The following is a 17,551-nucleotide window of genomic DNA, read 5'->3' on the forward strand; positions in this document are numbered from 1 at the left end:
AATATACTTGCACATACATAATTTAATGAGCAATATAAAACTGCTTACCCCTGATGCTGTAAACGCGGAGGCGGCAGACTCGGCCATTTGTGAGCAATGTGGCCTACTCAAATCTGGTAAATTCAGCTAAATGCACGAAATTTTTGTGCATTGCAAAGTTGCATTAACATGGGTCAAATGCGCAAGTAAATGGAAATTAAGCCCGCTAATGCATATTCGCTCTGTCTTCTGTCAGGGCTATTACAAAAGCCTTCTGATCAAAGTATATGCGATATACTTCCATAGTTACATGCCGTAGGGCTTACTAGTTCGTTCAATACAAATATTATTTCATAACAGAAGTAAAACCATCTACATATGTGCTAAACAAATATACAGTTTATTTTAACCGTAAAATCCTATATTTTGTCCAAAGGAAAGAAACAAAGTTTATTTTCTACATATTGTTAAAATGAAGTTCATAAAGCTTAGTAGCTGTTAATGTTTGCTTACAAAATAAATATAATAAGCACATATTTCGTATTGTTTTGTTTTGCTTAATTAATCTTTATATTGCTTTTCTCTATATTTGCTATGGCATCCAGCTGATTTAGCGTTGCCACTAAAGAAAACCAAATCTTTTTAAGCATATTCTATCTTAAAACTCTCACTTCTAGAATTAAAAAAAAAACGAAATTGAAATTATATGTAGTCAATTTGGTAAATTTTCTAAATTTTTTTATTTATATATTCCGTAAAAATTGAACCAAAGAGTTTGAAAAAAGTAATTTAGCACACTGCATTACTAGAATACCCAACACTGGTGTCTAATAAGAAGAATACATAAATATAAATACATTGCACATTCGTTCTTGTATTCATTCTTTGAGTTGAATTCGCCCGATAAACATATATTTAACAACGGTTCGGTATATTAACACTGTTCCCAACAAAGAAAAAAGAAAATAGCTACAATTCCATTTGTTTTCAATCAATCTATTATTTTTGGAATTGGAAGAATTGAAAATTATCAAACGGAAAAGTTTACGTAAAAAGAGCATTGTTATATAGAAGCGATCAAATTAAGAATTTATAAGCAAAATTCTAAGCAATAGTGAATAAATTCACCAGCAAAGAAAAAATTCAGGCATCGTAAAACCGAAAAATCGATTTAAGGGGGACAAATAGGAGGAGTACAATCGCATATATACTAGGCGAAATATTGGTTAAGGAAGCTCACAATTGTATTTCGTGCATCAATAATAGAAAACCGATTTTGCTGAAAAATAATAAATATATACTTAAACCACAGTTTAGATCATAAAAATGGCTGACGTTGAATCAAGTGCTGTCGTGCAGCAACCACCTACAAACGCTAATAGCATGAACCTAAATTCTATCCCTCTATTGGCATCCGCCGAGTTACTCGGTGAAAGTAATAGTGCCCAAGTAAGTCTCCAACAACAGCAGCAATCACAGCCTATTGCTGGTGCTATTGGTGGAGGAAATGGTGGTAGCGCTGGCACTTCCTCAAATTCGGTCAGCAATGCCAGCTCTATAGCATTGGATGTTGCTTCTAGTGAAAATTCAAGTCTGGTCAATAGTGGAGTGATTGGGAGTGGAGTGGGTGGTGGCAATCCATCGAGTGTTGGTGGGGGTAAAATAGACTCCGGTGAGCCACCATCTAAGAAACAAATGCTCGACCATCCGAGCACATCTGCGGGTAGTGGGAATAGTGCTTCGCAACATGAAAAACTCGAGTACCGTCTGGGAGGGATTTTATGTTGTGCTGTTTGCTTGGATTTGCCTAAGACAGCAATGTATCAGGTGAGTACCAATGTAAAATGTTCAAATTAGCATTGTGTAGGGGTAACATTTTAACTTGTTTATTGTATTTTTTTTATAAAAATTAAATTGATACAGTTAATTAATTTGTTTCAAAAATCCCAAGAAAGCCAGCTTAGTGACAAATAGTGTTAAAAAAAAACAAATGTTGGTTTTAAATGCCGTAAAAGTATAGTGGTAAAAAGGTAACGGCTATATAAAAAAATATAGATAAATAGCTAGAGTTATGGCTAAAGGAAAAATGTTTTTGGTTATGATTATGCGACTAATTTATTTGTGTATATCGCAAAAAATTAATTTGAAAATATAAATAATATAATTTGTTTCCCCTTAATCAACAACAATTATTGGCGTTTACTCATGAAAAAAACGCAGTATAAATATCAGCTGTGCGTTGTTATGTGCCTTTTTTGTTATTCTCATTATATCTAATTGCCTTTTTACTTCCATTTTCCACATAAGAAATGTATATAAGCTAGTCGAAGAATTATTATTTATAATGGTTCATATTCAATTAGTTACTTTTTAAATTGCCAGATTCTAATAAGAAAACTTTTTGCTACTGTTTATAAGTGATTTTTTCTGTTCGTAGGGATGGTGGAAAATTATTGTTGGGCATTGGTTGGCCAGAGTATGTATTGGTGTGAATCGTGTAATACGTAGCAGAATATGGCTGCCTCAGTGAATTTGTTTTTTCCAAGGGACGTAGGGTGGGACTGTTTCTGAGTGCTCGGCTGACTGGTTACGTATCTGATCGGCTGTTTGTTATTCTCAATTGGCTTAGTTCTCAGCTGAGTTTGCTTTTACTTATCTACTTCTTGTATACATACACAATGGGAACTGCGTATTTTGTTTAGAATATCAATGCATGAGCATAAAGTAAAGCAATATATACATATGCATTTATCTGCTTACACTAGTGCATACATACATATGTATGTATGTACATACGTTGATGCTTTTGTATGTAGTAAATTGAATATTATTTTTTGTGATCACAGACATTTTTGTGTTTTTGTGACCTGTTTGATAATATATACATATACGCACATACATACGTACATATTTAAGTATTTACATATGTACGTATTTAAGCATATTCATACATATTTATATTTTAGAAATGACCTTTAGTTCCCCACATTTCAACATATGGATATATTGGAATATATTAAAAACATGTGAGTGTAGGTAGTTATCGTCATATGGCACTTACTTATGATAATCATTTGATAGTTTTGTTTCCAAATTTGATTTGCTGCATAACCATATACACATGTATGTATGTATATGCATATGAACATACTGACACCTACATATGTAAGTATGTATGTACATATGTATGCAAATAAATTCATCTATTATGTCTACGAATCAAAAGTGTGTAAGAATTAGAATTAGGTACATACATACATACATTTTTTTTTATTTTGAATGAAAGTTAGTGATGACTTTGTCGATGAAGTGTAATAGTTTTGGTGTAACTGGTTTTAATAGAAACGCGAACAGCGAATATATGGTAAAAGAGGGGAGAAACTACATATATAAAACGCAATTTGTGAAATATTCTATTGAATACAATTCTTTTTCCTTTGGTTATGTGAATTGAAACGTGCATTCACTGATGGTAGCCCCTGTAGCCATGGTGCATAAACAGACTTACATATGTAAGTATGTATGTATGTAGTACATACATACATACTTATACGTAAGTTCATGTACATACATACATATATGTGTATGTAAGAACTTACAAATGTCTACGGCGCAGTTAAGTTGCAACTATTGCGTCTTTTTATTTTCAGTGGTGGGTTTGGCTCTTTGTGCCCCAGCTCCCTGTTCCAATGATATACATACATATGTATGTACATACATAGATACATACATACAGTATGTAAAGTCAATTTTTAAATATGTACATATTTGGAGTTTAGAAGATATTTAAAACCTTGTTTCTTTTTTGCCACCCAGATGTACATACATACTTATGTACATACATATGTACATACATATGTACATACATACATACATACTTACATATGTACATACATACTATGTATGTATATACCAAAAAATGAAAGTATTTTTTTTGTATTTTATTTTTAAATAGAATCATACTGTCAAAGGGTCGAATTTAAATTCCAGCTGATTTTCAGTCAATTAATCAAATATTTGACTTATTAGAAATTACATGTTAGAAACTGATAGGTTAAAAGCGTTCATACATTGTATATTTACATACATACTTATGTATGTACATATTATGTTATTAAATACGCCACATTAGAAAAATTATTAATTTATAAAGTTATAAGAAAATATAAAATAATTTCAGCTCGGTTTTGCAAGTCATTTGTTTAAAATTTAGCCTATATACATACTTATGTACATACATATAAAATAGGTACATACATACATACATATGTATGTATGTATGTACATATGTACATAGTAAGTTTTTCATATATTTGCTCGCGTTTATCTCACTTTCTGTTTATAATACTCACCACTCTTAGGGCAGCGGAAAAAATAGTTGCTGAATCAATCGCGTGTTGGATGATCATTTTTTGACGTCACCGTGATATTCTAATGCATTTTGTCACTATAATCACATAAGTATGTACATATGTACGTATGCACATACCTACATACTATATATGTTCACTTTCATATCGAGAAACACATATTCAAGTGTGCATTGTGATTTCAATATGAGAGTTTTGGCTTTGATTTCTTATGTAATACGAATTTCCTACTGCCATCTTAATGGAAAGATAACTTTTGTTTTTATTATTTTATGTTATTTTTTTTTGGTGTTCCTAATCGTGACATAAAGATGATATTTATGTATGTATGTATGTGTTCTTATCACACATACATACATACGTACATATTATATACATATAATGTATGTATATGTAGATAATAATACATTTATACGCATTTATAAGTGATTATGCCTTAAATATGAGACGATAACACCTACAATGTTGTGGAGAAATTGATAACTAATTGCGAGCTCATATATGTATGTATGTACACATGTATGTATATAGAGGTATTTATTCTCTCCTATATATACACATAAAGATGCATGTACATATGTATATACAACCATGCGCTATGTTTGTATATCAACTATACCACGCTGTATATACTCGCATATGTGTACGTATGTGTGTATGTATGTTGTGTCTATTATTTCTTATTCGGTGCGAAGCAAGTACACAAAGTCAGCTGTTTCTGACATTCATAGAATAAACATGCATGCAACCATAGACATTGTATGATATTGTACCCACCTGGCCCAATGCGAATTCATTTACAAATGATATTTATTTATTTCATTATTTAAGACGTAAGGTTTTATTATATACAATACATTAAGTTTTATTCGTAAAAGAGGGTAAATGCTATATAGATTTTATTTGTATGTACCATATATTAATTTTTATATACATACATACAGGCAATTTTCATTAAAGTCAGTTCGAATTTTAAATAATTGTTATTTACATATTATTCTGTTTGATTATTTTTAATGCGTCCGGTAGATAGGGTTTCTAAATATTGTTTCTAAAATTGTTTTGTATACATGGAAGTAGATGAGCCACAAATTACTATTGCATCCATACACCTGTATCTACATATGTACATATGTATATACTTGCATAGAGATTGGTATGCATAGGCAAGGTATAAGTTACAGGTTGTCGTCTAACGGCAGCATTTGGTAAATAATATCCAACAAACTGAACTGGCAGAATTCACAACAATCATTGTTAGCCAGCTGAACTAATAAGAAACAAACTGGTTTTACAGGTTGTTATTATTGTGAAAGCTTTTGTTGTAAACACTACAACTCTGTGTTATTGTTTTCATGAGTTGTACAATATTCTAATGTACATATGTAAGTTAGTGCAGGTTCTAACACACATACATAGGCTACTTGGGTAAATTTTCCTAGCCATTACACATCGTTTCTCCTAAGATTTATTATTTCAAGGTGATCTCTATCCTCTATCTGTATTCTGATATTATGAGTGCTGCTTATAATGGAATGACCATTCACTACGATATGATGTTTTATCATCTTAAAAATACCTCAAATATGTACATTAGTACATTCGATTTTAGAAAATAGAGATAGAAGTTAGAGGTGGTTCAAGCTTTCATTTACTGATGTACATATGTACATATGTAAATACCCTGCAAAAAACTTGTTCTCAACCAAAAAAATGTTACATTTAACAATTCATCGACAAGCTCTAAAAAGTATTTAATAAATTCTGAATGGCATAAGAAAAAGTAGTTGAGTAATATAAGTTCATTCAACCGCAGTAATCATGAATTAATTTTCATAAACTTCTATCCTTGTGCGATAGTCAGAGTAATATACATACATACATAACTACATATGTATGTATATGTATGTAAGTATATATGAACTACATGGCATTACATTTTCTTGGTGAAAAAATGAAATGTATGTATGTATGCACTAAAAAACTTTGACTTTGACGGTGATGCGTACGTATGTACATACATATGTGTGCACATAAAAACAAATAAAACATCTAATAAAAACACATTACAAACAATTTCACCAATTTATTCTGGCAGATGACTTTGTAGTAAGGCAAAGGATTTGAATGTACATAATTTTCCAACCCGCCATTTTGCCTCTAATACGACGAGTTTTCCACTAATTTCGATTATACATACATACATATGTACATATATACAACACGTCTCGTTGCCGACGATATTGCCTTCTTTCGACAGTTTATTATTATTTTTTGATACGAAACGCATGCGATTTTTCGTTTGTATATTGATTTTGAGCTGATAGCGATAGATATTATGGTCATGGTCATTGAATAGCCATTGGAACGCTGAAATAAATTCAATTAAATGCAATTACACCGATGTAAATTAGTCTGTATATGTGAATGAATAAATAAGTATATGTAAAATTGAAAGATATAGTATGTGTGGGATGCAATGAAGATCGTAAACAAAGAAATTGTTAATTTTCACACACTCAATTCTCACCCATCCTCTTTTGTTCTACGACAATCTTTCAGTCATAACCACCACACCCAATTTTCTAGCAACTTTTAAATGAATTTCTTTGGGGCATTTTAGATGATTTTTGTGGACAAGAGAATTTCTCTTCAACTTGAATACTTTTTTTTTTATTTTGTCTTTGGTCGGGGACATTTTCCCTCATTTAAAAATAGAAGTAAACACGTGTACATACATCTTGGCACATATTGGGAGGCCAACCCTAAACATAGAGGAGGTTGTGGTCCTCAACTCTACAATGTGCAGTTATTTGGATATCTATGCGTTAGTGTTCGTTCTATTGTATATTTTGTGATTGCTAAAAATAATTAAAATATCAGCATTGTTAAAGTGTATGCAGTTTAATTAAAGTTCAATAGCTTAGTGTATATTGATTCTGCTTAGTACTCGCTATAATTCTCACTGATTCGTTGGATAGTAATTTTTTCAACTATCACTCACTCCCTGTTTGCTTTGTAATTTTCACAATTATTCGTTTCCTTTTTTAAATTCGCTCTTTGAAAATGTTCTTCCCAATTGATCTGCCCTTAGCTGATCGTTTTTTTTCTTTAAATCAACTTGTACCTTAGCTTCTTGAATCTAGTGAGTCATTTTACTTATGTGGGTACATACGCACATATGAACAAGTGCATAGCAAAATTATTTTCGTTGGAAGATATGGATATTCCTATATAGCGATTCTTGAGGCAATTTTCAATCCAACGAAGCTGATAGTGTTAATTTTTTAAACAAAAGTTGCCATTAGAGATACATACATATTTGTAGAACTCACTCGCTTTAAACGCAAGTTAAGTCTAAAAATTAAAATTTTACCGAAAAAATTAGGAATAAAAATACAAAATCGGTATACTGCTAAAAACCACCGGTTTTACCATCTTAACGATATTGTATTTTTATAAATGTCGTTTAATCGTAAAAAATTATATATTTTCGAAATAATTAATGTACAACGGCATAGCAAAAATTAAAATTACTAAAATTAAATGAATTAACATTTTTAAATCATAGAATCGGGGTCGTTTTTGTAGTAAAACCAAAAACATTGGAGAAAGGCTAAGAACTGATTTCTAAATAGACAGGCTCCTTGCAAAAGCAATACCAATTTTTAAATAATTTTCGTAATCCATTCCGTAATCCGTTCATTTGGCAACAGTGTTCATTGGTTAACTGTTGTCTAATGGAAATCGTTATTTAAATTTTTTGGAAATAGTTATTCACATAATGGACTCGGCTTATTAAATTAAAAATTTTCAGATCTTCTTTATACATACATCTAGTTGATAGATGTGATGAAATTTCTAACTAACATAATATCCATTAATAGTTAATCTAGTTGATAATGTGATGAAATTTCCAACTAACATATTATCCATTACTTATTTTGTGTAAAAAAGTTCTATAAAGTATGTTTAATTAATTTTTAGTGATTTTTATTTAATACTCTCAGTTTACTGACTTTTAAGTTCTCACTTATTTTAATTTTTTACGCAAATTACTTTTTTAATTTATTTTCCACTTAAATCGTTGAATATAAATAATTTTTTGACTATCTAACTTATTAATTAATTAGAATACTATCGAGTGCCTTAAAAAAATTAAAATATTATGATTTCATTAGTTTTATTTAGTTAATTTACATTAATAGTTCATTTATCAATTAGATAATTAATACAAATTAACGAATATAGTATTTTATATAGATACCTATGTTTATGAGTACCTATATTGAGAAATGTATAAATGTACCATTTTGTAAATGCAAACAAAATGTTTTAAATAAAAACAAACATGTAATCAATAACTATGCAATAAGTGATGAAATAGCAAAAAATCTGTGAATATGTTGTAACTGTACCAACACATACATATATGCATTAAAACTTTCATTTTGTTGTCACTATTTTAGTAAATAAAAGTGCGAATTTGAAAAATATAGGCAACACAGAAAAATGCAAAAAAAAAAAAACAAATATATCATATATATAATGGAAAAAATGACAACACCTAGCATTTGCATATGAAACGTATTTATTGTATAATACTAGAAAGTACCGACAAGTTAAATCAATAAAAAAGTTCACAATTTAAATTGAAAACCAAAACAATGCGCTTGTTTTTATTTAAAAGAAAAATATAGAAAAGTACGGCTTATCTATTCACTTAGCCACCGAACAATCATCTCCTCAATTTCCATTTAGTATTATCCTCATTATTTAAATACATATGCCGACTTACATGTATACTCACTCTTCTTAATTTAATTTCACCACGTAAGCAATATTTTTCACACAAGTCATTTAATTGTTTCTCCAACGCACTTGGCCAAACTCACATTTCCCACTTCATGCAATCAAGTTCCTATCTCGCTATTCTATACAATCAATATATTCATACATTCATACTCACACTCACACTCAGGTCGTCCCGCACAATATTTTCTACTGCCTATTACTGCAGGAAACGCCACTCCTGTGTAGACTCGCATCCTTTTTATGTGATGGAACGGCTTTGAATGCGATCTACGTTTGTGGTATTTCTAACAGTAATATGTTGTGTGGAGAGCACATTTCACCATGCTATTATAAAATTGTTCAAATCGTCAAAGATTTCAAACTAATAGATTCTTTTTTTCTTTTTCCCGTTTACAGGATTTCACTTATTTATTCATAAATAAAATAATATATACACAAAATTTACAAACAAATAATTATTTATTAACGTATTTGGCATTTTCTTGAAATTCTAACTATTTACCACTTACCATTCTCATTACAGTGTCAAATGGGACATTTAATGTGTGCTGCTTGTTTTACACATTTACTCGCAGATGGACGGTATGACCTATATACATACTATATATAAAATATATATACATACTTGCATATGTATTTGAATATAACTCAAGTAATCACTGATTAACTGACCATTAAGAGAATATTCCAGCATATTTTTAATTTTCAGCTAATGATTAAAATGTTATATTTAAAAGTTTTATGTATTCGATTATTTTATATTTTTATAATTTGCAACAGTTTGCGTGATCAAATTGCCACCTGTCCAAACTGTCGTGTGGAGATTTCGAAGAGCACAGCATCGCGTAATTTGGCCGTGGAGAAAGCCGCCTCTGAGTTGCCCAGCGAATGTCAAGTATTTCAAAACTCCAAAATATAACTGCATACATGCATTTATATATATATACTTATACATATGTTAAATCTAATAATTTATATTCTTTAGTTTTGCAACAAAGAGTTCCCATACAAGTCGCTAGATCGCCATGAACAGTATGAATGTCAAGAACGGCCAACAAATTGCAAATATTCACGAATTGGTTGTCAATGGCGTGGACCGAATCATGAAAGTATGTACCTACATAATTTGTTAAATGGAACGTCCATGTACAATCTAGTTATTTGCCTATGTAGCTAACGAACATGAGCGCAACTGCTTGCATCCCACCAAATCTGGTTATGAAGTAATGGCTGCATTGGAAGCACACGACGCTAGAATTAAAGAGGAAAAGAAAATGTTTAATACATTAATCGATTTGTTGAGTTATGAGAAAATTATATTTAACGGTAATTAAATAATGCTTATATGTAAATATTAAAACATTATTAGTATTATATGTAAATATTAACAACTAAATTTACCTTTAAAATGTTGAAAACTTTACGAATTAAATAGTCAATAATATTTTGTTTTATGTACATATGTATATATTTTACAGATTTGCAAATGAAGCCGTATCGTACCGATGAGTATGTACACAAATTGTTTTATGAGACGGCCAGATTTACGGCATTCAACCAGCAGTGGGTGGTGAAGGCTCGCATTAATAATAGCCAACGTGATCCACATCAATCCAATGAGCGCACCATAACCTATCAGGTAATACAATGCATTCAATTTTGCCTAAATAATTACAAAAAAATTGTTATAATAATCTCGAATTTATAGCTTATCTTGAAAACAAAAACCACCACACCAATGAGTATTCACTTTTTTGCTTTAAAAGGACCTTTTTCTGATATGAAAGTGTCCACTCAAATTTACAAGCATGAATTCACGGACCAAGTAAGTAAAACTGATTTAAATTGTTATGTCTATAATAAGATTATATCATAGTATAGTAAAATTATCAAAGTAGTGATGTTATTGAGAGGCAATTGACGAGGTGTTAGCTTTTATTTGTTCGCATCCTTCTATTGCAAAATCGTTCATGATCTACAATATATCATCACCTTAAATGCAAAATAACATGTCTTCAAAAAAATCGAAATTGGGGTTAAAGTTTAAATACTAAATTTTATAAAGATGTTTGGGATCAAAAATTTTAGTTTTGCTATAATAATTTTAATTTTTTATTATGTAATGTAATGAACGATTAAAATCAAGGCCTTATGTAGAAAACTTTTTTTTGACGGGTTATCTTCACTAAAATTGGCACAGTCTCTTAAGAAATCCGATCGAACATCTAAAACATATAGCTGCAATACAAACTGACCGGTCAAATCAAATCATTTGTATTTTTGAAGGGTATTATGGACTCGACGCAATTGAAGTTAACGTTTTTTTTTTGTTTAACACAAAAAAGTAACAAGTAAAAAATTATTCAAATTAACGGCTGGATTGAAAAGGGATAAAAAATATATATTTACACTTTAACTAAAAGTAGTTCAATATAAATATTGTAATATGAGAAGGGAAAAGCTATGTTGATGTTCGATTAAAAATAAGCTTAATCTAATATTTACGTTAAAAATTAGCAATACTTTTTTAATCCAGTTTTGGATTTAACTATTTTATCTTTCCGGTATTTGGGATTAAAAAATTAAAAAAAAAATAAATTAAGAATTTCGTGATTAGAAGCAATTACATTTTTTTCCAATCTCGTATTTGGGATTATAAATTTTAATTCAGATGTTCGTGATTAAGAAAAAAATTAATTAAATTATTGTTTCAATGCATATATGTACAAATTTGTATTATTTAACATAATAACCTGGTAATAACCAAATTCAAAATTTTGTTTCAATGGTTTTTACTTCTCCTGTAAATTTATGCAGAGATGGGACGCTATTTTGCATTTTAACTGGTGACATGCACGTATGTTATTTGCCTTGTAGAATTCTACAATATTTTCGGGGAGCACGATTTTGTTATTATTGATAAGAAATTACGAATTTTTAGATATCATCAATTGCCAAAATTATAAGACAACTATTGCTTAATTTTTCTCCACAGAGCAGTGAAAGTGATTACTATATACTACCACTGCCGGATAGTTCCGAATGCAATAGGCTATTATCCAATAAAGGAATCAATTTCCGGTAAGATTCAACTGTTTTTATATACCCACAAACAATTGTTTTTCGTTTGGTTAATATATGTATATTTTTTATTGCAGCCTTTTGATGTTTTTACTGAATAAATAAATGTTTTATGGGTTTATTTATAATTACGAGAGATATATACATATACATTTATATATATAAATATATATATATATATATTTTCCATTAAAGCATCAATAATTCTTCATAGTTTAAGTTATGATTATATAATTCGTTTGTAATGCTTAACAATAATTTCATTAAATCCGCATCGGTGCTTAGTGGGTAAGAAAAATTGGCGAAGCACGTTTCCAATAATGTTAGTCCTTCAATCGTTTGGTTTTATACTACATGCTTATACATACATATATTTATATACATATATAAGTATGTACGTATGCACGAATGTATAACATAACTACAAAAACATGTATTTCTCTAGCAACTTAAACATTAAAATTATAAATAATTTTAAGTAAAAAGTGAAGTTTATATTTACACATACAAAAACAAACGGACAACATGTTAAATGATATCGAACATGGCTAAAAAGAACTATATAGTAAATTGGTAATGAAAACAATATTTATTTGGCGTCAACTCAAGCGTCGAAAGTGATTTGGGGAATAATGTCTTCACAATTTTCCAGGTAATAATTATGCCTTTTTAAGCAATCAATCTTATGTGACAATTGAGTTGTATGTCACCACAAACATTTATTAAAATATTTTGAACGTGTAATATTAATTTGAATTTACAATTTATCCAATCACGTATATTAGTTTTTAACAATTCATAATACATTTACAACAATATTACATACACTAAACACAAGTCTCGCTGTCGTTTGATTCAATTATAAACATAAATGGGGTAAATTTAATATTTCTAAGGATCTCAAACATTACGAAAATAAAAAATAAAAAAATTAAAACCAGAATATAAGAAATAATACCTATAATGTATAATTGCAAATATTAATCTATTAATAAAATAAATAGCAAAACAATTGTGTCGATGTACCAAATAAATATTAATTTATACATAATACATAAACACAGACAAGTAATAAATACTTTCCTCATACATGCAAACATAGATCAATGTACTGTAGATTGTATACTACAGCGCTTACGTATATATATTAATAAATAAATGTACCACATACAAATTTACTTTTTAATGCTTCTACTAAATCAATAAGGACAACCGTGTCTAATAGTCACGTCACTGTAAGAGCCAACACCACTTGATATGTTATATAATGACAAATGACACATCGAATACTAAAACATTGTTAAACAATCTGTTGAACAATTAGCAATTATACCCTCATTTAACTATGTATTTAAAAAATCAAACGAACTAAAACCTGTCACGCACCTAAATCGACTTTTTAAGGCAGACCTACTAATTCGATTAACTAGCAGCAGGTCTCTAAAATTAAAGTTGGAACACCTTACATTTCATATTTTATTGGAATTTTAATTAAAACATAATTTAAAGTTTTTCAGTTGAAAATATTAGCATATATATGTACATACATGCTTATATTATTTTCTTAACGCCGATTTTTTCATTAATTCTACTGTGTGGTTAATTAACCTACATATACTCAGAATATGTTTTACTGTTATTTTTTTTACCCCAGTTTTTGTATAATTTCACAAAACTAAACACATACATTTACATGACGTAACATATAAGTGTACATGATACATACCTCTCTTTAGATTCAAAAGGTTTAATTTTTTAAAACAACTTGTTTCTTTTTTAAATAAAATTAAGTTAAAAAAATCTTTCAACCAAAAAAAAAACTTAGATTAGTGAATAATGATCTAAGTTTGCAACTTTTTTCAAAAGTTTCGTGTAATTACCTTATTGGTTATTTAGTACGTACAGCGCTTAAAAATGCCATATCTGCTGGTACGATTGATTACTGAAAAATTATAAATACAACCTAAGTGATAAAAACAATTAATTTTTCTAAATTTACACAAGAGCATACACACATCCATACTAAATTACGTTCAATATGCTTGTAGATCTAAAATAGTTAAGAAAAATTACTTGGCTCATGTAAAAATGAAGTGAAATCCAAATAAATGATAAAAACCATTACAAAAATCTTCTCATCCGCAAGATTAGTATTAATAAATGATATGATAAAAACGAGTTTTTCTAGTTTGATTTCTGCGACGTTATTAAAAGTTCAATAAAAAATTGTGCAATACTGAAACCGTCAGTTAACGATTGCAATGTTTTAACAATAATTTAAAACAAGGAAAAATGAGCGATATGTAGTATAAAGGTTTAGTAGATTCAACGAATTTTTTTTTTCCTAAATATTTAATGTTGAAGTCTTTTACGCTACAAAATTATATATTATATTAATATATGTTTTCAAACACAATGTATACATATATAGTTAGTTCTGCTTTATTCATCTATAAGGCCACGTGTGTATTTTATATGATAGGAAATTGCATCACGAGGATTTTTCTTAAAATCTGGATCTTTCAGAAGGGCCTGGTAAGAGCTAACTTGTCGTACAAATTTCTCTTTCTTTTTCTTCAACTTTTGCTTAACATTCAATTTCTTATCATCTTTTGGATTCTCCTTAGATGTCGGCTCATCGATGTGTTTTATTCCCGTCTTACTATCAGATTGCTTACTTAATTTAAATAGTTCATCTAAGGAGGGTAATGCATCTTTCAGAGGCTTCAAGTCACCTATAACCGCCGTCTTTTCTCTGTTTTTGCGCGCTGCTTCCTCTTTACGTTGCTTTTTTATCAATGCGAATTTATTCATTAGATGTTTATGTTTCTGGCGCACTTTCTCGCGTTTGGTAATTGCTTTTTTCTTAGTAGGCGTCTTAGTTAGGAGAAGTGTGTCCTCGAGGACACCCGTATCATCTTTCTTGCCAACATTTTGTATTTTTGTTTTAATGTTGTTGGTGGCGGTAGCCGCTTTTGATACTGCAGCCTTGGCTTTCATGCGGATGTTTTTGTTGACTTTTCCCATGTTTATTAATTTGTAGTTCCTCTTTCAACCAGGATTTAAATTTACTTCGTATATTTGTTTATAATCCTTTCGAATATATTTATTTATTTGATAACCATGCGCTTTTGACAGGTGGAGTCTTGTAATCGATTAATCATGAAGCAGCACTACCAGCAGAGAACGTTTATAATGGAAGGCATACACGCACCAATTATTGTACTAATTTCATCGAATTGATTGGATGAAAATCAAAATTTTTTGATATTTTGTCAAGTTGGTTGTGTTAGTTGGATCGTGTTTGGGTTGGTCGTGCGATTTCAAACGATTTCGCCATTTCATTTCGGCTGTCGAAGAGAGCGCGTCATATATGTATAATAAGTAAACCAACAACTTCCGAACTCATGTTTAAGCAACGAAGTGAATACTCAAAATGAAGTTGGCCTCAAAATTGTATTAAAAGTTGTGTCGTATGTAGCGACAAGGGCAATTTCTAGCCCAACTCAATCAACCAACTAATTGTTGTGTGTATGCCTTCCATAATAGAGAAGGTTCACGGCGCGCAGAACGTAAAAATATTTATCGGTAACTCGGTCGAGTTTCACCACAGCCAGCTCTGCAGCAGAAATTTTAACATTTTGCTTGAACAGAGCAGCGCGTGGAATAAAAATTGTTTGTTATAAACGTTCTCTGGCACTACTATTCTTAAGAACAGTTTCTTGTCATACATTTGACAGCCGGTGAAACAGCTGATAGACTCCACTATATCAAAAATATAACTTATTAATTCAGTTTAACGCGTCTAATACTTTTCATTAAAACATTTACTTAATATTTTGCAATGGATTACGATTTTAAGATGAAAACGCAAATGGAACGAACAAAAGTGGAGGACCTCTTCAACTACGAAGGCTGTAAGGTAGGACGCGGTACGTATGGTCATGTCTACAAAGCAAAATGGAAGGAGCGTACTGACGGCAAAGAATATGCACTGAAGCAGATAGATGGTACTGGTTTATCCATGTCTGCATGTCGCGAAATCGCACTTCTTCGAGAACTCAAACATCAAAATGTAATCACATTGATTCGGGTGTTCCTTTCTCACAACGACCGTAAAGTATTTCTTTTAATCGATTACGCTGAGCACGATTTATGGCACATTATTAAGTTCCATCGTGCTGCTAAAGCCGCCAAGAAGCAAGTAATTGTACCTAGAGGAATGGTGAAAAGTTTATTGTATCAAATTTTGGATGGAATACACTATTTACATAGTAACTGGGTTTTACATCGAGATCTAAAGCCGGCAAATATTTTAGTAATGGGTGATGGTAATGAGAGGGGACGCGTAAAAATTGCAGATATGGGATTCGCTCGTCTGTTTAACGCGCCACTTAAGCCGTTAGCAGATTTAGATCCAGTAGTTGTAACATTCTGGTATCGGGCACCAGAACTGCTATTAGGTGCGCGTCATTACACTAAAGCAATTGATATTTGGGCAATTGGTTGCATTTTCGCCGAATTGCTTACGTCCGAGCCAATTTTCCATTGTAGACAAGAAGATATTAAAACTAGTAATCCATATCACCATGATCAACTGGATCGTATCTTCAATGTAATGGGATTTCCTCAAGACAAGGATTGGGAGGACATCAAAAAAATGCCTGAGCATCATACTCTAATAAAAGATTTCAAACGTTCAACTTATTCGACTTGCTCTTTAGCTAAATATATGGAACGCCACAAAATTAAGCCAGATAGCAAAGCATTCCATCTTTTACAGAAACTTCTACTTATGGATCCTAATAAACGCATCACTTCAGAACAAGCTATGCAAGATCCATACTTCCAAGAAGACCCACTGCCTACGCAGGACGTTTTTGCGGGTACCCCTATTCCTTATCCGAAGAGAGAATTTTTAACAGATGATGACCAAGAAGATAAAGCAGACAACAAAAGACAACAACAACAACAGCAGCAGCAGCAGCAGCAACAACAGCAAGAGCCAAATGCTAAAAGAGTTCGTTTATCAGGGCCTGCTGGTCCTGGTCAACAGCAACAGCAAGTGCAACAATCTCAAGATTTTCATCATCAACAACAGCAGCAACAACAAATGATGTTTAATCAACAACAAAATTTTCAGCAACGTTTTTAAATATTACATGCAACGCGATTTATTTAAATATGTAATTTGGCTACAGATCTCTAATAATTCGATGACTAGTGCAAAGTTGCTAATTTTTTAATAAAACAAATATTTATAAAATGTGTCCATACTGTACTTTTTAAATTAATTTACTCAAAAA

The 17,551-nt window shown here is 30.6% G+C and overlaps 3 protein-coding genes across 3 annotated transcripts; 2 read left to right on the forward strand and 1 right to left on the reverse strand.

Annotated features, from left to right (window-relative positions):
• Window positions 1-874: 874 nt before the first annotated feature.
• On the forward strand, window positions 875-14,366 carry LOC120777300 (cysteine and histidine-rich protein 1 homolog). The gene is made up of 9 exons (XM_040108517.1): window positions 875-1,806; window positions 9,688-9,746; window positions 9,945-10,059; window positions 10,150-10,273; window positions 10,338-10,490; window positions 10,643-10,803; window positions 10,873-10,989; window positions 12,160-12,245; window positions 12,323-14,366. The coding sequence occupies exons 1-9, from the start codon at window positions 1,306-1,308 to the stop codon at window positions 12,348-12,350; spliced, it is 1,344 nt and encodes a 447-aa protein (XP_039964451.1). The 5' UTR covers window positions 875-1,305; the 3' UTR covers window positions 12,351-14,366.
• Window positions 14,367-14,665: 299 nt separating this feature from the next.
• On the reverse strand, window positions 14,666-15,804 carry LOC120777302 (protein FAM207A). Its single transcript, XM_040108520.1, has one exon. It carries the CDS (start codon window positions 15,270-15,272, stop codon window positions 14,688-14,690), a length of 585 nt encoding a protein of 194 aa, XP_039964454.1. The 5' UTR covers window positions 15,273-15,804; the 3' UTR covers window positions 14,666-14,687.
• A 126-nt stretch (window positions 15,805-15,930) lies between these two features.
• LOC120777301 (cyclin-dependent kinase 8) lies at window positions 15,931-17,515 on the forward strand. The gene has a single exon (XM_040108519.1). It carries the CDS (start codon window positions 16,090-16,092, stop codon window positions 17,398-17,400), a length of 1,311 nt encoding a protein of 436 aa, XP_039964453.1. The 5' UTR covers window positions 15,931-16,089; the 3' UTR covers window positions 17,401-17,515.
• Window positions 17,516-17,551: the final 36 nt, after the last annotated feature.

The sequence above is a fragment of the Bactrocera tryoni genome, chromosome 5 (assembly GCF_016617805.1).
Source record: "Bactrocera tryoni isolate S06 chromosome 5, CSIRO_BtryS06_freeze2, whole genome shotgun sequence".
NCBI classification, from domain to species: domain Eukaryota; kingdom Metazoa; phylum Arthropoda; class Insecta; order Diptera; family Tephritidae; genus Bactrocera; species Bactrocera tryoni.